At 46.7% G+C, this 19,761-nt stretch overlaps 1 protein-coding gene across 2 annotated transcripts in view; it reads left to right on the top strand.

The window, feature by feature from the left end:
• The window catches only part of LOC117364080 (pantothenate kinase 3-like), a 146,145-nt gene extending 140,205 nt beyond the window's left edge, over positions 1 to 5,940 (top strand). For both annotated transcript variants that reach the window (XM_033952899.1, XM_033952890.1), the window contains one exon: positions 4,732 to 5,940. In XM_033952899.1, coding sequence (XP_033808790.1) covers positions 4,732 to 4,782 — 51 coding nt within the window. In that variant the 3' untranslated portion in view covers positions 4,783 to 5,940. The remainder of the gene's footprint in view (positions 1 to 4,731) is intronic.
• The last annotated feature ends 13,821 nt before the right edge of the window (positions 5,941 to 19,761 follow it).

Genomic DNA, 19,761 nt, shown 5'->3' with positions numbered 1-19,761 from the left:
TGGAACAAAGCTGCCACATTGTAAAGGCGAAGATCAGGAAGTTTCAAGCCTCCCCGGGACTTATCCAAAGTCAAAGTGGCATAACCAATTCAGGCTCCCTTATGGCGCCAAATGAAAGAGGAAAGTATAGAGCGAAACATCCGCACATCCCTATCAGTGACCCAAAGGGGTACAGTCTGCAGTGGGTACAAGAGCTTGGGTAAGAGTACCAACTTAGTCAAAGCCACCTGACCCCAGACGCCCAGCGGAAGTTCCCTCCATTTATCACACAAGCTCTTGATCACGTCCAGGTGGCACCGCACATTATATTGGTACAGAAACTTAAGATTAGGACTTAAATAAACGCCAAGGTATCATAACGGCCCCTGAACCGGTGGTATCTCCAGGCCAGCATGCCAGGCCTCCAACTTAGTGAAACGCAATGGGAAAATTTCAGATTTATCGCAATTGACTCGTAGGCCAGAAATGTCCCCAAAAGAACAAACAATGTCCAGGGCTCACCCCAGGTCCTGCTGGGGATGGTCAAGATACAGGAAAATATCATCGGCGAATAAATTGATGCGACTCTACTGTTCCCCAATTCAGATGCCCGTTTATCCGGGTCCAATCGGAGTTTGGCCACTAAGGGTTCTATGGCTAACACAAAAAGCAGTGGAGAAAGCGGGCAGCCCTGGTGCGTCCCCCAGCCTAGGTTGAAGAGGTCTGTAAACCATCCATTCACTATGAGTCTGGCCTGCAGCCAGATATATAAGCTACAAATCCAATTATGAATAGTGCCCTCCACACCAAACTTACGTAAGACCCAGAAGACATACTGCCAGGAGATGCTGTCAAATGCTTTTTCCATTTCCAGGTCAACAATAGCCGATGCACTCTCCACCCCTCGCCGGGAATGGAGAGCCATCAAAGCGCGAGCAAGATTCATAGATGCATACCGGCCTGGTACAAACCCCGCCTAATCCTCGTGTATCAAGAGAGGCAGAAATACGTTCAGCCGAGCCACCAAGATGGCGGCAAACAACTTGGCATCTTGATTAAGAAGTGAGATGGGGCGATAGGATCCCACTTGGGTAGGGTCTTTGCCAGGTTTAGGCAGAAGAACTACGTGGGCAAGATTGGGGGTCCCAAGGCCCCACGTCTCAGTCAACACATTAAACGTCCCCGCCAACATGGGGGATATTTGATCCATCAGAATCTTTTAGTACTTGGATCCAAACCTGTTAGGGCCCGGAGCTTTAGTGAGCTTTAACTGCTTGATATCCAGCTGCACTTCCCTGAGGCTAATAGGCATATTCAGGTACTTCAGTTGGGCAGCCGTCAGCTTAGGAAGCGTCAGTCCCTGAAAGAAAGCATCTCTATCCGAATCTGAAAAGGATTGGCGAGCGTAAAGAGACTCATCAAAGTGTATGAATTGCTGCCAAATCTGCCTCTCTTGAGTATAACGAGTGCCCTGCTTGTCCTGAATAGATAGTATGACCTGATATTTTCTAGCAGGCCGCACCAGATTAGTCAGCAGTCTTCCCGTTTTCTCACCCCAGGTGTACAATTTATACCTTTGAAAATAAATATCTCGAGCGACCCTCTGCGTCAAGTTATCAATCTGCTGCCTAACGGTCAGCAAGCGGAGTTTATCTTCCACAGAGAGTGAAGCACAATGCTTCGCTCACAATTGATGGAGTTCCCCCAAGAGAGCCAATAAATCCGCATACTGTGTCTTCCGCTTACGAGAAAGATAAGCTATAATGAACCCACACAAAACCGCCTTGGAGACCTCGCAGAATGTCATCGGGTCAACATCCTCAGTGTTATGATGGCTGTAATCAAACCACTGCTCTCAAAGGTACTTATGGAACTCGTATCTTTGTATAGGTAACATGGGAATTTCCAGTAGCGCTCCTGCACATCCGACGTAATCAGAATTTCCATGACTAGCGGGGAGTGATCAGACAAAGGAACCTCCTTTATGGTGATCTCCGCCACCGTGGAGAGCAGAGAGGGCGAGGCCAACAAGAAATTTAACCAGGCGTAGACATTGTGTGGGTGAGAATAAAACGTTTAGGTATGTTCCGTGGGATGCATGATCCTCCACAGGTCCAATAAATGCAAGTGGCTAAGCAAAAAATGTACTCTCTTGGCTCCATGGTCCCCCGCCCTCGCCTTTGTCGGGATGCAGTCCATAATAGGGTCCGCTGTAATATTGAAGTCCCCGCCCACAATTGGTTGGTAGTCAGGGTACATAGCTATCTTGGCAAGCAAAGCTGAAAAAAATTTATGATTGTACACATTAGGAGCTTTCAAATTACAGAGTAACCATTTTTGTCCTCACAATTCCCCAAGCGCTAAGACATATCTACCCTCCTGATTGTGGATGACCTTATGGAGATGAAAAGGCAATTGTTTATGAATCTGTATGGCAACTCCTCGTTTTCTGGTACCAAAAGAAGATAAACAGACCTCGCCCACCCAGTCCCTGCAGAGCATGAGGTGTTCAAGAGCAGAAAGATGAGTTTCTTGCACAAAGGGGATATCTATCTTCCTCTTCCGGAACCAAGTTAGGATCTTTTTCCTCTTGATAGGGGAATGAATCCCATCCACATTCAAAGTGGCTATGGTCAGCTTAGTCATTCACAGAAATACCTTCAGATATAGAAGCAGAGAACAAAACTTCCATGTGCAAAGGTAGGCCCCCCAGCAAAGATAACAGTTCCCATGGGCCAATTTGGCAGCCCAAAGCAACACACAAATAGCCAGAGTAGCTCCAAGGTAGATATTAGAGCTTGCACACTTCACCCCCCCTCGCATACATCTGCCAACCACACCAACACCCATACACACCATCCATGCCCCTCACACACAACCCAAATCTCATCCCCCCCAACCCCCAGGGAAAGCTATCCCCAGAGGCCCTCCCAAAAACCCAGACCCATACAAAGGATAAGAAACCAAAAGCAAAAAGAAACTGCTCCCAGAGAAAGGAGAAAGCTAGAACTCTGGGCTTAGTCCCTGCAAACCTACAGTCTCGTTCAGAAGAAAGGAGCCCAGAATCTGCAGATTGGACAGCTGGCCACCGTAGTCCAGGCATGCCGATCCCTGCAACAAACCAGGAGAATGTTGGCCGCCAACGGGCAACACAAAGCAGAGATCTCACTCAATCCAATAGGTGCCAACAATCAAGCAAAATGCACTCGATAGGGCGAGGACCAGGCCTCGAAGTCAATCAGCCGGGTCCCCTGCAGGCTCACCATCCCCAGCCAGCGCCAGCAGGGAGTCTAGATAGCGTTGTGCTGCTGCTTTATCCGCAAAGGTCTGGGCCTTTCCCTCTCGCCAGACTCGAAGAGATACCAGGTAGACCAGCAGAAAGCACACTCCCCGCTGGTGGAACGATGTACATATGGGCGCCATTTCCCTGTGCAGCGATACCAACTTGAGAGAATAATCATTAAAGAGTAGCAGTTTTTTACCCTTATAGGCTAGGTGATCAAGTTTTCAATAAGCCTGTAATGGGAGCTATTTCTCTTTCCAATTAACGTATCGTGCAATCGCTGTATGGGATCTGTTATTTTCTCCAGAGCATACCCCATACGATGCGCTCGCTCACAGACAAATCCAGTGGCTGAGCTCTCCATGCCCAACTGACTTGGGAGCCAAGTTTGAAAAAAGTGATACAGTTCCTGCTCCAAGCGCAGCTCCAGGAGGCCCACCACTTGCAGATTATTCCTGCACTGCCGATTCTCCTGCTCGTCCAGCCTGTTGGTGAGGGTGGCCACCTGGGCCTGCAGCCCAGAAACCCGAGCGCACTCCTGCAACGCCGCATCTTCCCCATCAGATACATGCTGCTCCACCGCGGCTATGCGACTGGCCTGGGCATCAAACCACTCATTAATGCCATCCAGGGCCGATTGTAATTTGTGGAGGTGATCTTCCAGGGCCAAGGTGACCATACGGGAGATTTCTTGCGCCCATTCGCCGAGGTTTGCTGGCGCGGGAACAGGCGACGCCACCATCTTAGGTACAGAGGAGACAGGCTTACTTTCCAGTATCCTAGCTGGTTTTGTCGGCATACTGCGCTCGAATCGCAGGGAAAGGTAACACACCCCGCACCAAACTGGCAGCAAGTTATCCAGTCGTATAGCCGGTTTTGAGACCATAGGTCGTGGAACCCAGCAGCACACATCTGTTCAAGGCAGACGCATCACGTGACACCCCTGAGCCAATCATTCTTCACGACAACGCTCGCCTGCACATAGGGAATGTCATTGAAAAACTACACGAAAACGGCTGGGAGGTGTTACCTCATGCTCCCTACAGTCCAGTCATGAGACCACCAGACTTTGACCTTTTTCCAAAGTTGAAACAACCTATGCTTAGACATTGTTTTGCATCTCTGGAAGAGCTTTCTTCTGCTGGTTCCAAAGCCATTCGGCAACTGAACTAAAACGGTGTCTTGGATGAAATAATGAAGCTTCCCAGACGTTGGGACTCGGTCATTGCAAAGCAGGGAGACTATATTGAAGGACTGTAAAGAAATACTTGAAAAGAAAATACAACACGTAAATTTTTTTAAAAATAGTGTGCATTATTTATGAAATGACCCTCGTATAATACTTGAAACTTAAATTTGAAAATTAATAAAGAAATGATTTTTAAAAATACAGTATTAGTTTGAAATTGACATTTATTAAATGGCTGCCAAATTTATGAAATGCTAATGCATATATATTTGATTTCAAGGGTTATTTTGGAGCCGCAGGAGCTTTATTAGAGCTTTTGAAGACTTCATGACTCTAAAAGCTGGATCACAATGGCATGAAAATCTTTACTGTTCACCTAAGAAATATACCAAACCTTACATTTTCTTCACTTTCTGGCAATTTTTATTTGAAGTGGATATAAACATCATGTGTTGACACAGGAAGAAAGGACGGAGCTGCTTTTGTAAACCTGTATTTGTTGTGAAGAGTTCAAATGAATCTGGAGAAATATAGGATAGGTCATGCGCATAGTGCCAGCCAAGAAAAAATAATGCAGCAGTTGGCAGCCTCTAAAAGAACTACTCTGATACCAGAAAGAACATGCATCAGTTACTTTGAAAGACACTGATGGATCTTATTGATCAACACTGTATTCTTGCCTATATTGTATAATTAAGTTTTATTCATAGATCATAAGTGAGAAGAGGGGTTTCAGAAAATCTTCTTTGATACATATTTTGTTGCTAATTTGACTTTTTGCAGTAACATGCAGAAAAAAACTGAATAAACACCTAACACTGGTGTTTTGGGTTTGACTGTCTGTGCCTTTATATAAAATCAGGTGATTTTTGTAGTTGCATCTGATATGCCAGAGATGATCTGTTAAATTCTCTGTATCCTAGTTTCAGAACAGTGCTTAGTTATTTAAAAAAAAAATAAAACACACCAAAATTTATGTAATTCTTCCTGGAAATGTTTCAGAAATTCTAATGCACACATTATTTTCACATAAATATATTTGCACCTAACATAAATTAATGTAGATTTTTGTGTATAAGAAAAAGAAGGTTGTACGAGAGATGAAGCTTTTATTAAGCTAGCTAATGTTTTTAGATGGCAGACTTTGAGAGCCCTAAACTGTCAGCCATTTAAAAATATATTTAAATAGTGAGGTTCCTGTATTGTATGTGTGTTTTACCCATATAATTTCAGTATAGAAAACTTTTCTTCAGTAGAATCTTACAGAAGACATTCTGTAAATATTTTTGTACAAAATAGATAAGTGAAATGGAGCATTGTGATTTGTCATATAGCATCATGTCTTGAAATTCTTCATTGCACACCAAACATATCATGTGGCTCCAACCAATGAAAGACAACTTTAATGGTGCTCAGTGACTTCACAAAAGTGTTTTTATCTCACAGTTTCTTCTTATTCATTTGAAATAAAAATAAAGTTACTATAGAATTATAAAATTACAGTTCATTGGTATAAATGTGACAGTACAAACCATGGAGCATAAGAGAGGATTTTACTGCATATCCAGGTTGTACCCAGAAAATGTGATAAAATATTTAATACAAACTGCTGTTTATGATGCTTTCCTGATTTTAGAGTCTTCTGATTTGTAAAGCATGGAAGCCTTTCATCAACCATAATTGTGGCTCTCTGACTCACTTTCCTCAATACATATGCTCCCTGTCTCTGCTGGCAGTACCTTGCATCTGTTATTCATTTTCTTTTAGAATTGAATGATTTTCAGTGATTTTGAGCTGTGTGCTGGCTGAGCTGCTGTACTATTCCTATGAGCCTGAGAATTGAATGCTTGGGACAGTGGCATAACGAGACAGGTTGGCGCCTGGCATCACCGCACCTCTTAAAATGTTCATCTACGCAAGCAATGTCTTTCACCTGCTGTCTACACTGGCCTCTGTTCCCTTCTGATGTCACATCCTAGTCTCGTGACCAGGAAGTGATGTCAGAAGAGAGCCAAGTTCGGCACGAGAAGCAGGTGGAAGATGCTGCTTGCACCAGCAAACATTTAAAGACTTATGTGGGGACGATGAGGAGGAGAGGCATCTGTACCCCCGCATAGACAGCACCTGGGGTGGTCCGCACTCCCACTATGCCACTGGCTTGGGATATTTTTATGAGACTAGGAGAACATTGTGCAATGTAAGGCATCAAATGACTCAAATTCAGAGTCAATGGTGCTGCAAGAATCCAAAACAGTTGTTCAGATGCAATACAACAGCTATTTTTCAAATACCATTTCCTTAGCAACAGTAGCAGATGAATCCAGAGGCTAGTGGGATATAACACATCTACCAGCAGGTGGAGATAGAGAACTGATTTGCAGGTGCTCATCCTGGATGGAACTTCTCCTGTCCAATTAGTATGCTCTATCTCTAGAAGTGAATGTTTGCCATTTCTCTAGCTCCTGGCTTCATTGTCTCCTGGCTGTTTCTCCTGTTGATTAATTTCTTCATTGAGTATAGGGGTATCTGGCTGAGCGGTGCTAGCTTTGGAGACTACACCTGGGACCCCCAAGCTCCCTTCCTCACCCTCTCCCTATGGACTAAGGGGTCTGTTGGTTCTCATAGTTTCTCCTTTTTTGTGTTTTTACAGAGTTAGGTGTTTTGTTTCGACAGTGCCTTCTTTTCTGGCAAAGGTGATTTTGAATTTTCATATGAATCAATCTGTTTTTCTTCCTTCTGGGAAGAGGACTATGGATTTTAGATTCTTTGCTTTTGCGTTTGCTGGATGTGCGTAGAATGCTTCTGCACTATTTGTTTCTTCCCTGTTTCTTTTAAGCCGGCAGCACAATGTGCAGCGGCCTCAAAGAAAGTGAACAGAATATTGGGCTTTATCAAAAAGGGTATCACTACCAGAACGAAGGAAGTTATCCTGCCACTGTATCGAGCAATGGTGCGCCCACATCTGGAATACTGCGTCCAATACTGGTCGCCGTACCTTAAGAAGGATATGGTGATACTCAAGAGGGTCCAGAGGAGAGCGACAAGGATGATAAAGGGCATGGAGAACCTTTCATATGCCGAGAGGTTGGACAAGCTGGGGCTCTTTACCCTGGAAAAGCGGAGACTTAGAGGGGACATGATAGAGACTTATAAAATCATGAAAGGCATAGAGAAGGTGGAGAGGGATAGATTCTTCAGACTAGCGGGGACAACAAAAACGAGAGGTCATTCAGAAAAACTGAGAGGCGACAGATTCAAAACAAACGCTCAGAGGGTGGTGGACACCTAGAACGCGCTTCCAGGAGAGGTGGTAGGACAGAGTACAATACTGGGGTTCAAAAAGGGACTGGATGACTTCCTGGAAGCGAAGGGGATTGCAGGGCACAGATAGAGGGTTACTTTACAGGATATTAAACGAATAGGGCATGAACGTTTTAGGTAAGGAGCACTTACAGGTCTTGGACCTGGGGGGCCGCCGTGGGAGGGGACTGCCGGGCACGGTGGACCCTGGTCTGACCCAGCAGGGGCAATGCTTATGTTCTTATGTTCTATCTTGAGCTTACTAATGACTTTCAAAGTTCAGATCATCCTTTTGTCTTGTTCGTGGGGTGCAATAAGGGAATGGCGGTGTTCAAAGCTTCGGTTGCCTGCTAGATCCGGGAGGCTATTGCTTCCACTTATTTGGTGGCAGGGAGGCAGTTGCCAATGGATGTCCGTGCTCATTTGACCCGTGCAGTGGTTTTTCCTTGGAAGAGATATGCGATATGGTCATCCTTGAGCACGTTTTCAAAGTGGAAAATTCTTTTGGGGCTTTGGTCATTACGGATGTGGTGTCGGATTCCCACCCTGTGTAAGGATTGCTTTGCTACATTCCACTAGTCTCTGGATTCATCTGCTGCTGTTGCTAAGGAAGGAAAAATTATATTCTTGCCTGCTAATTTTCTTTCCTTTAGCTGCAGTTGATGAATTCAGAGCCCCATCCTTTCAAAATATCTGTGTTTGACTTCCCTCTCGAGGGGGGTTACAGTTGCAAGTTATGGTTGGTAGTTTTAGGTTGCAATGTTTTTTTACTTTTATATTGTTTATGGGAAAGTTTTGTTCCTGGTTCCAGATGCTTGGGCAAGGAGCGATACTAATTGGACAGGAGAAGTTCCATCCAGGATGAGCACCTGCAAATCAGTTCTCTATCTCCACCTGCTGGTAGATGTGTGCTATCTCACTAGTCTCTGGATTTATCTTCTGCATCTAAAGGAAAAAAAAATTAGCAGGTAAGAATATAATTTTTCCATATACTCAAACATAAACCGAGATTTTGGGGCCAAAAAAATAACCCAAAAATGGGGGCTACCATAGTTTTAAAATATCCAAATTTAAGCCTACTGGGCTGTGCGGAATGGAGTCGTGGGTCAGGGGTAGACCAGACATGCGAGGCAGGCAGCTGTTGCTTCCCACCTGCGGCTTCAGTGGTCCTCCATGCTGTTTGCTGGCCACCTGGATGAGTGAGGAGTCGGTGGATCATCCAGATTGTGAGCAGCCCTGCCTTCAGTCCTGTTCTGGTCCTGCTAAACTGGCTGGAAGTAACAAAGCCAGATGCCACGGGGATCTTCCCTCTTGCCAAATTGCTAAAGGCTCTGGTGGTCTTGATCCCGCCCCCCTCTGAAGTTATTGACTACAAACTGGAAAGAAAATTAAGAAAAGATGGAAGAAAGCAGAAACTGGGATAAACATGAATGAAATGGCCAGACAACAAAGGTAGAAAAAAAAAATTATTTTTAATTTTTAATTTCATGAACAGAAAATTATGTTTTACTGTAAATTTGCACTGCTTTCTTTTTTTATTCCAAAGTGTAGTGCTGTTTTTCTTTCTCTGGTATTGAACTGCATATGGCTTCTTGAGGTTTAAGTTTGATTTTTGTCTACATTTATTTAAATTTGTGGTTGCTTGAAGTTAGGTTTTCCTACTTAGGGGCCTTGTGAATATGTTAGCTTTGAGACATATAGATATAGATATAAAACCATTAAAGAAGTCAAAATGAGCTGTAGGACATTTTTTTAACTTAAACAAACAGGAACAAGCCTCTGATTATGGAGTGAATTTTCCCATTTTGGGATTTCTTCCAAGAGAAATAAGATTTCTTTTCTCTTACTCTTGATAACATCACCGGCTTGAACCAAGATGGGTTCAAGCCGGTGATATTATCAGGAGTAAGGAGATGATCTAGGAGATCCATTTGAGATTGAGGAGACCTTTTTAATAACAAGAAAGTTGCATGAGGAAGGCCTTAAGTAGCACTGTTTTCAGTGGAAGGAAAGAGCTACAAAACATTCAGGAAAGAACTTAAAACTTTTCTATTCAAGAAATTTGTCAAATGATCTATTTAAATCTGATCGACCCTCCACAGGTCCCGACGCATAATACATCTATTAACCATGTAATCTCCCTGGGAATGCCCAGGCCAACTCTTGTTGTAAATCGCTTAGAACTGAAAGGTATTGGCGGGATAGAAGACACTAATGTAATGTAAGTTACAAGGCCACATGCCAACTGGATGTCTATGAAGCTTTAAAAAAAGTAGGACCTTGGGTATTGATCAGTTCACATTGGCTTCTAAACACTTTTCATTACCACCTTCACCAAGAGCCCATTTTAAGCATTTGCCACTCTTTCCGTAAAAAAGTATTTTCTGGAGTTATTCTGAATCTTTCCCCTTTCACCATTCTATGCTCCCTCTTTCCAGAGCTTCCTCTCACCTAAAAGCAACACATTACATAGGTATTTAGACATCTCTATCATATCTATCATATCTCCCCTTTTCATCCAAAGTATACTGTACATATTAAGATCTTTGTCTCCGTATGCCTTATGCTGAAGACCACCAATCATTTTAGTTCCATTCCCTGGACTGACTCCATCCTGTTTATATCTTTTTGAAGGTGTGATTTCCAGAATTGTACAAATATTCTAAATGAGATCCTGCCAGAATTTTATGTAAGGGTATCAATGCCTCTTTTTTCCTACTAGCCATTCCTCTCCCTATGCACCTGTTGCCTTTTCAACAAATTTGGCCACCTTATGCTCATCACATCCTATCGCACCCAAATCCCACTCCTCTTTCATACACAAAAAGTTCACCCCCTAAACTGTACCATTCCCTTGGGTTTTTCAGCCCAAATGCATGACTGCATTTCTTAGTATTAAATCTAGCTGCCAAATGGCAGCTTTACTAGGGCCTTTCTCATGTTATCTAGAGAATAAACAGAGGGACAAATTTTTCCCCATTACCCATGGGAACTCATTTTCCCTTCCCATCCCGGACAGTTCTTTTCCTGTCCCTGCCCCATTCCTGCAAGCTCTGTCCTCAAGCTGCAAACATTTTAAAATCATAAGTGCTTGAGGCTTGTGCGATTAAGGCAGAGCTTACAGGAATAGGACATGGACAGCGACAAAACTCACGGGGACGAGAAAGGGAAATTGAGTTCCTGCAGGGACATGGAAAAATTTGTCCACAAAACCCATTCTCTAATGTTATCCACACCATCAGGGGTGTCTCTTGCAGATTTTTGTATCATAGGCAAAGTGGCAAATCTTACCAGACAACCCTTCAGCAATATCACAAAAAATGTTAAAAACAGGCCCAAAAACTAAACATTGAGGCACACCATTATTAATGTGTCTTTCCTCAAAGTGATCTCCATTGACCACTTCACCAGTTTCTGACCCAGTCTGCCACTTTGGGGCTGGAGGGTACTCAGTTTATTAGATGCATGTGTGGAACACTGTCAAAGGCTTTGCTAAAAATCTACATTTACCACATCTGGTGTTCTCCCTCTATCCAATTCTCTGATCACACAGTCAAATTGATCAGATTTGTCTGACAAGATCTGCCCCTAGTGAATCCATGTTGTCGCTGGTCCTGTAATTCACTGAATTCCAAAAATTTCACTATTCTCAGTGTCCATTAATTTACTTGCCACAGAGGTCAGATGTACAGGTCTGCAGTTTCCTACCTCTTCTGCTTTTGTGGAGAAGGGCCACATCTACCCTTCTTTAGTCTTCCGGTACCACTCCCAAAGCTATAGAAGCATTGAAAAGGTCAGCCAGCGGAGCGGAACTTCTGTAATTTCCTTTATAACCCTTGAATGTACACCATCTGGCTGTATCAATTTGTCCATCTTTAAGTTAGCTAGCTACTCATGAATACAATCCTCTGAAAATCGTTTAGGGTCTACCTCACCTCCATCATATTTGCATTTGTCTTCTGCGGTCCTGCTCCTGGTGCTTCAGCTGCGAACACAGAACAGAAATATTTGGTAAACAATTCAGGCTCATCTTTATCAGCTTCTACATAATTCTCCCTCTCACCCTTGAGTCTCATAATGCCACTTTTGCACTTCTATCATTAATATAGCTAAAAAATGCCTTGTTTACTGTTCTTCCATTTACATCTTTGCTTTCCTGACTACACAACCAGCCTCTCTTAACTTTTCCAGATATTTTTGTCCATCTTCCTCTTTCTGTGATATTTTGTAGTTTATGAAAGCTAACCTCTTATTCCTTACCTTCTCAGCTACTACTTTTGAGAACCAAAGTGGCCTTCTTTTCCTCTTACTTTTACTTACTTTCTTTAATGAATGGTTTGTAGCCTTTAAATTTCAAGTTTATTTGTGTCTTGATATACCGCTTTTATAAGTAAAGCGGTTTCCAATTTATACAAAGTATTAAAATTTTTAAAAAATATAAAATAGAGGGAGCAAATACACATGCCTACTTTTTTTTGGTGTTCCTATCCAGACAACACCTCCTTGATGTAATCTCCTTTCTGAATGTTTTGTTAAATCTAGAACCTACTCTAACTTACCTTGAGGTATTACTGAGAAAGACACAAGCTAAATCTGATCCAAAATGCAGTAGTAGACATTTTGTCACTCTTTCTATCCGGAGTCACACAACAAGAATCTTACTCAGAAAAGGCAGCACTGTAAACTTGTAACCTGTTCTGAGCTCTTTGAGGAAAACGGGATAGAAAACAAATTAATTAAATAAACACTGTGGTCAGTAATGGAACATCAATACAATATACAAATGCACTTCTCCTAGTATGTAGACTATTCACATTGCCATGGACCCTGTGTTTCCGTAACGGAATTGTCCCAAGAAACTTGCAAGTGAGCTCTGTTGCAAAAACATACAAGAAAATATGAAACCTTAGCAACAGCAAAAAAAGGCTGTACAATATGCAAAATGCTGAGGCAAAGGCTTGTCCTATATATGCAAGAAAGCAAGGTAAGGTAAGATAAGTAAAGTTGATTCACTCAGGGAGAGGCCAGAAAGGAAAATGGTTGAACCAGCTGTATGATGAGTAAATTGACTAGATCGTGTACTATCTTGAGCTTAGTAAATGATCACTTGAGAGTGAAAATAGTTAAACAGATGCGGAGATTTATCCATTCCTTTTTCATGCTATGGAGCTATTATATATATTTTTTTTTAATTACATGTTCTTTTGATAACAAAAACAAAACTATTCAAGATGGAGTAGAGAGATAAAAAGAACAATTGAAATACCATATATATATATATATATATATATATATATATATATATATATATATATATTCAAATATAAACAGATTTTTGGACAAAATAATGACCCATTGCTTTTATTCTCCCCACCTGACCCGATCATCCACGGTACTGCTGTCCACCCCCCCTATTTCTGGTGTTTCTGTTCTTCACAAACCCTACTCACCCTGATGACCAACACTACTGTCCTCCACAAACCCAACCTTCCCCTAATAAAAAGTGCTACTTTCCTCAACCTCCCCCCCCCCCCCCCCCGAATTACTGACGCTATTGTCCTCCCTCTGCCCAGCTAGCGTTAGGCTTACTGTTCAGGTGCTCGAAGAAGCAGACATCATTGTTTCTTGATGGAGCAGGGCCTTGAGCTTCTTCACATGCTCAAGGCCTTCTGGCTTCCTTTCAGGGATTCTCTGAGAGGGTGGGAGGCAGCAATAAGGCAAGGAATGTTGGTGTTGGCTTCTTCAAGCACCGGAATGGTGAGCAAAATACTGGCAGGATGGGAGCTTCCATCTTAACTGACCATATCTCCCTGTGATGTTTCTTGCTGGGGGACAAATTTTTGAATGCACCCCAAAGAGAATTTCAGAGTTAAGGCAGATGATGATGGAAGGAGAAACAGCATTTCTATTCATTCTCTTCTGGCACGTAAACCCCCCTCTGGGTTTTAGATTATCAGGCCTGTAAGTCTAAATATAGTCTGAATGTGAAAAGAAAACAACCTGAAGGTTAATAGTAAAGCAGCAGTATTACAGAAAAGTATTTATACTGCATTGCACGGAACACCCTTGCCAAGCTCCATCAGGGGTTATTTGAGCTGTATGCTCACAGCAGCATGTCTTTCTGAAGTCTTCATCTCTTCATGTACAGCCCCATTTTAGACAGGTCTTAGAAGGAAGATATGTTTTCTTTGGTAGACTGGATGAGCCATTTAAATCAGACAGGATTAGGCACAATATATGGACCAATTAAATCTGTTATCTGCTATCATTTATGTTCATAGCCATTAAAGATATATACTTGGAAAAAGCATATCTGAATGGCAAGTGCAGGAAGAACACTTGAAATGCTAATTGTACTGAGGTGATAATTGATAAAAAGCATGGGCCAGTTATAAATGCTCCTTAGTTAAGAAATTATCCCAGTACAAGCAGGCAGCATATTCTCACATGTGGGTGACGTCATCTACGGAGCCCCAGCGCGGACAGCTTTTCAAGCAAACTTGATTGAAGTTTCAAGTTTGCTACACTGCACCACGCATGTGCATGCCTTCTTGCCCACTAGAGGGCGCATCCCACCTCGTGGTCCTCAGTTCAGTTTTTTCCGTGGAGCCAGAAGCCCTGTGGAAATTGAGCTCTGCTCTTTTTTGCTTTCTGTCGCCGCGTCCGGTGAATTTTGATCGGTCGCTGTGCTGTATTTGTTGGTTTTGTTGTTTTGATAGTTTTAAAAAAAAAAAAAATGTTTCTTTTCGTTCGGCTCCGGGGGCTCCCGTGAGCCGCGGCCGCGACTGGCCTTGCTTTCGGCCGGGTCGGTTTTTCATGTCCCGTCCCTTGACGGGTTTCAAGAAGTGCATCCGGTGTGAGCGGTTACTTTCCATTACCGACCCACACCGGTGGTGCTTGCTCTGCTTAGGACCCGAGCATCCGACTGACTCTTGCGATCGGTGCTCCACCTTTCAGGCCAGAGCGCTCCGCCGACGCCGTGCCAGGATGGCGGAGCTCTTCGCGGTGGACTCCGCACCGGGGAAGGCCTCGACGTCGGCCTCGGCTTCGGCCCCAGCCTTGACCTCGGCCTCGGGATCCTCGGCTTCGCCGCGTCCCTCGACATCGAAGCCTACGCCTTCGACAAAACCTGCCTCGGGTAAGTCCTCTCTTCCATCCCCGACTCCAGGGTCGACGAAGAAGCCATCTTCGGGCTCCTCGACGGCGGGTGGGTCGTCCTCGGCCCCGCCAAGAACTACGGCCACTAATGCCCCGAGGGAATACTCGAGACCGAGGTCGCCCTCCAGGGAGCATCCCCCCGGCCTCGGACCTGCCTACCATGGTGGGGATCCCGGCGTTCCAAGATTTGCTCCGAGCATTGATTGCCACGGAGCTGTCTGGAGCCCTCGAGCACTTGCAGCAGGCTTCGGCCTCGACAGCTTCGGTCTCGAGGGCCCCGGCCTCGGCGGCCTCGGTCTCGACTCCCTCGGCCTCGGGTACCGGGGCGGCACCGACCTCAGCCCCGACCTTACCCTCGACTTCGACCTCGGGGGCCCCGCCTGAGAGTAGCGTTAGGCCCCGTGACAAGGTGCGCAGGGTGAGGCGGATCTCCTCCTCCTCTTCCTCGAGGTCCTCCCGGGACACCTCGCCCTCGGGTCGGCCTCGGGCGAGGCGTCGTCCGAGGAAGCCTAAACGTTCGCGAGGTTCTCCTCGGCGACGTGGTTGCTCCTCGCCACTCGGGGGCGAGGCATTGCGGGTCTCGGAGCTCCGCCTCGATAATCCGAGGCTGCTCGGTTCCCCAGCGAGAGGGGGTTCGCGTGACTCCTCGCCAAAGAGGAGGGGGCGTGCCTCGGTGCCTCGGACACCTGGGACCTCTCCCAGGGGTTCTTCGAGACGTAGACGTTCCCCGACCCCCTCGAGGCCATTGGATCTGGCCTCTTGGGAATCCGGGTCCGGTAGGGAACCACGCTATTCCCACGAGGCTTCCCCCTTCTGTTCGGCGGAGAGGTCGAGAACCCCCTCGCCGCCCGCCAGACCGTCCTCTTTTTCCACTTTCGTGCAGGACATGGCACGTGCCTTGGTTCTTGACCTCATGGCTGGATCTCAATACACCAAGGAGTTCCTCGAGGAGCAGGACCTTCCCACTCCCCCGAGGGAAACTCCCCGACTCCCCTTGAATAAGGTCCTTCATCAGACCTTCCTTAAGAACCTGACTTCACCTCTTACAGTCACAGCGGTGCCGTCTAAGTTGGAGTCGAAGTACCGGACTATCCCACCCAAGGGATTCGATAAGGCTCAACTCTCCCACCAGTCTTTGCTGGTTGAGTCGGCGCTGAAAAAGTCACAACCCTCCAGAGTTTCTGCGGCGGTCCCGCCCGGCAGGGAGGGTCGGACCCTGGACAAGTTTGGTCGTCGCCTCTATTCGAATTCCCTTATGGCAACCAGGGTGCTCAATTATGCCTTTACATTCTCATCTTATTTACGTGGCATGGTGAAGGACCTTCCTCAGTATCACGACAATCTACCAGATTCCCGTAGGGAAGGATTCGCCAGGTTTATGTCCAACCTGTCTCAATTGCGCCTGTACCTGTTTCACACTGTGTACGACGCGTTTGAGCTGGTGTCGAGGGTGTCTGCATTTGCTGTAGCTATGCGCCGAATAGCGTGGCTACGCACTCTCGATATGGATCCAAACCTGCAGGAACGCCTAGCGGATTTACCTTGCGTGGGGTCCGAGTTATTTGATGAATCCCTAGAGGCGGCGACCAAACGGTTGTCGGAGCAGGAGCACTCGGCCTCGTTGGTCCGTCCGAAACCTCAGGCCACGCCGCAGAAACCCTTCCGGCCTCCTCCGAGGCGTTACCCTCAGAAGTCGACGCCGGCCTTTTCTAGGCCTCCGCCACGGCGTCCACCTCAACAAGGCAGAGGGGGACAAACGAAACCTCCGACGCAGGGTCCCTCCAAACCTGCGCCGTCTTTTTGACGGGCGATGCGGATGGGGCCGGCCCTCCTCCGCGATCGCGCCGGACCCCCTTCCCATAGGGGGTCGACTCCGGTCCTTTTATGCGGCTTGGACCGAGATAACATCCGACGCTTGGGTGCTCCGGACCGTCTCCGAGGGCTACTCTCTCAACTTTTGGTCTGCGCCGCCGGAACAGTCACCGGGGGATTGCCCATACAATTGGACCCAGCTCCCCATCCTCATGGCCGAGGCCAGGGCCTTGTTGAGGCTGCGGGCGGTGGAACCTGTACCCCCTGATCAGCGGGGGCGGGGGTTTTACTTCCGTTACTTTTTGGTCCCAAAAAAGACCGGGGACTTGCGCCCCATTCTAGACCTCAGGAAGCTCAACAAGTTCCTGGTCCGGGAGAAGTTCCGGATGTTGTCACTTCCGGTATTGTATCCTCTCTTGGAGGAAGGGGACTGGATGTGCTCCCTGGACCTGAAGGAAGCGTATACCCATGTTCCGGTGCATCCCACCTTCCGCAAATTCTTACGGTTCCAGGTGGGCGAGTTACACCTACAGTACCGGGTCCTCACCTTCGGCCTGGCTTCGTCCCCTCGAGTCTTCACGAAGTGTATGGTGGTAGTCGCTGCAGCCCTGAGGTCTCAGGGGCTTCAGGTCTTCCCATACCTGAACGATTGGCTGATCAAAGCCCCAACCAGGGAGGGGGTTATCTCAGCGACCCTACAGTCTATCATCTTCCTTCAGCGACTGGGGTTCGAGGTAAACTTTCCCAAGTCACAGTTGTGCCCAACCTAATCACTTCAATTTATAGGCGCAGTGCTGGACACTGTTCGCCTTCGTTCGTTCCTCCCTCCTCCTCGGTTGGAGGCTTTGGTTCGGTTGAGCCGTCTGATTTCTCGGCTACCTGTTGTGTCGGCTCAGCGCATGATGATGCTTCTGGGCCACATGGCGTCTACGGTCCACGTCACTCCGTTCGCCAGACTGCACCTGAGAATTCCTCAGTGGACTCTGGCATCTCAGTGGCGCCAGGATTGCGATCCTGTCTCTTGTCTCATAGCGGTGACTCCTTCTTTGAGACGATCGCTCCGTTGGTGGACCGACTCTTCGAATCTTTCCGGGGGTTTGCTCTTTCTCGTCCCTCCACATCGCAAAGTTCTGACCACGAACTCCTCGGAGTACGCGTGGGGGGCCCACCTCGACGGTCTGCGGACCCAGGGCCTGTGGTCGGTGGAGGACCGACGCTGTCACATTAATGTGTTGGAGCTCCGTGCCATCTTTCTGGCGGCTCGCGCATTCTGCCACCTACTTCACGATCAGGTAGTCCTCGTGCGAACGGACAACCAGGTGGCCATGTATTATGTGAACAAGCAAGGTGGGACAGGCTCTTGGTCCCTTTGCCGGGAAGCTCTACGCCTTTGAGAATGGGCGATCTCCCAGAACATCTTCCTACAGGCGGTCTATATCCAGGGAGAACGGAACTGCTTGGCAGACAAACTCAGTCGGCTTCTCCAGCCGCACAAGTGGTCACTCAACTCCAGAGTCCTGCGCGAGGTCTTCGACCGCTGGGGGACTCCGCAGGTGGACCTGTTTGCCTCCCCGGAGACTCGCAAACTACCCCTGTATTGTTCTCGGATGTACTCCCTGGACCGTCTAGAAGCGGATGCCTTTCTTCTCGACTGGGGAGGGAGGTTCCTTTACGCGTTTCCTCCTTTTCCCCTGATCTTGAGGACGTTGGTTCGTCTCAAATCATCCAGAGCCACTATGATTCTCATTGCGCCTCGGTGGCCTCGTCAACACTGGTTCTCCCTGCTTCTTCAACTCAGTGTCAGGGAGCCTCTGCTTCTGCCTGTGTTTCCCTCTCTGCTATCTCAGAGTCGGGGTTCACTGTTGCATCCCAATCTTCAGTCGTTACACCTGACCGCTTGGTTCCTTTCCCCTTGACTTCGGTCCCGGTTTCTCAGTCGGTGAGGGAAGTTTTGGAAGCCTCGCGCAAGGTCTCGACCAGGCTTTGTTATTCCCAGAAATGGACCAGGTTTTCCTCCTGGTGTTCCTCGCGTCATCTGGATCCGGATTCGGTCCCGGTGTCTTCGGTGCTGGACTACTTGTTGCATCTATCTAATTCAGGCCTGAAGACGACATCTGTTAGGGTGCATCTCAGTGCCATTTCCGCTTTCCATCGTCGCTTGGAGGGACGTTCTCTTTCGCTTCATCCTCTGGTGACTCGTTTCATGAAGGGTCTAATCAATGTTTGTCCCCCTCTGAAGTCTCCTCTCGTCGTTTGGGATTTGAATGTTGTCTTAGCTCAACTGAAGAAACCTCCCTTTTAGCCTATCGACAAGTCTCCCCTGAAATTTCTTACTTGGAAGGTGATATTTCTGATTGCCCTCACATCTGCTCGACGGATTAGTGAGCTGCAAGCTTTGGTTGCAGACCCGCCTTTTACTGTGTTTCATCATGACAAGGTGGTTCTCCGCACCCATCCTAAATTTTTACCTAAAGTTGTGTCTGATTTCCACCTCAATCAGTCCATTGTCCTTCCTGTGTTCTTTCCTAAGCCCCACTCCCATCCTGGCGAGAGGGCGCTCCACACGCTTGACTGTAAGAGGGCGTTGGCATTTTATCTCCAACGTACCAGGTCTCATCGGAAGGTTCCTCAATTGTTTTTGTCCTTTGATCCTAATCGTTTAGGACATCCTGTTTCCAAGCGCACCTTGTCCAACTGGTTGGCTGCTTGTATTTCTTTTTGCTACGCTCAGGCTGGTCTTACGCCCCCGGGTCGAGCCACGGGGCATAAGTTCCGGGCGATGGCAGCTTCGGTTGCTTTCCTCCGATCTACTCCTATGGAGGACATATGTAAAGCTGCCACTTGGTCTTCGGTTCATACGTTCTCCTCCCACTATTGTCTGGACACTTTGTCCAGAAACGACGGCCGGTTTGGCCAGTCGGTGTTACGTAATCTGTTTTCCTAAATTGCCATCCTCCCACCTGCCCTTTTTTGGTTGGCTTGGAGGTCACCCACATGTGAGAATATGCTGCCTGCTTGTCCTGGGATAAAGCACAGTTAC

The sequence above is a fragment of the Geotrypetes seraphini genome, chromosome 1, assembly GCF_902459505.1.
Source record: "Geotrypetes seraphini chromosome 1, aGeoSer1.1, whole genome shotgun sequence".
In the NCBI taxonomy this organism is placed as follows: Eukaryota; Metazoa; Chordata; class Amphibia; order Gymnophiona; family Dermophiidae; genus Geotrypetes; species Geotrypetes seraphini.
This window is presented reverse-complemented; position numbering and strand designations above follow the sequence as displayed.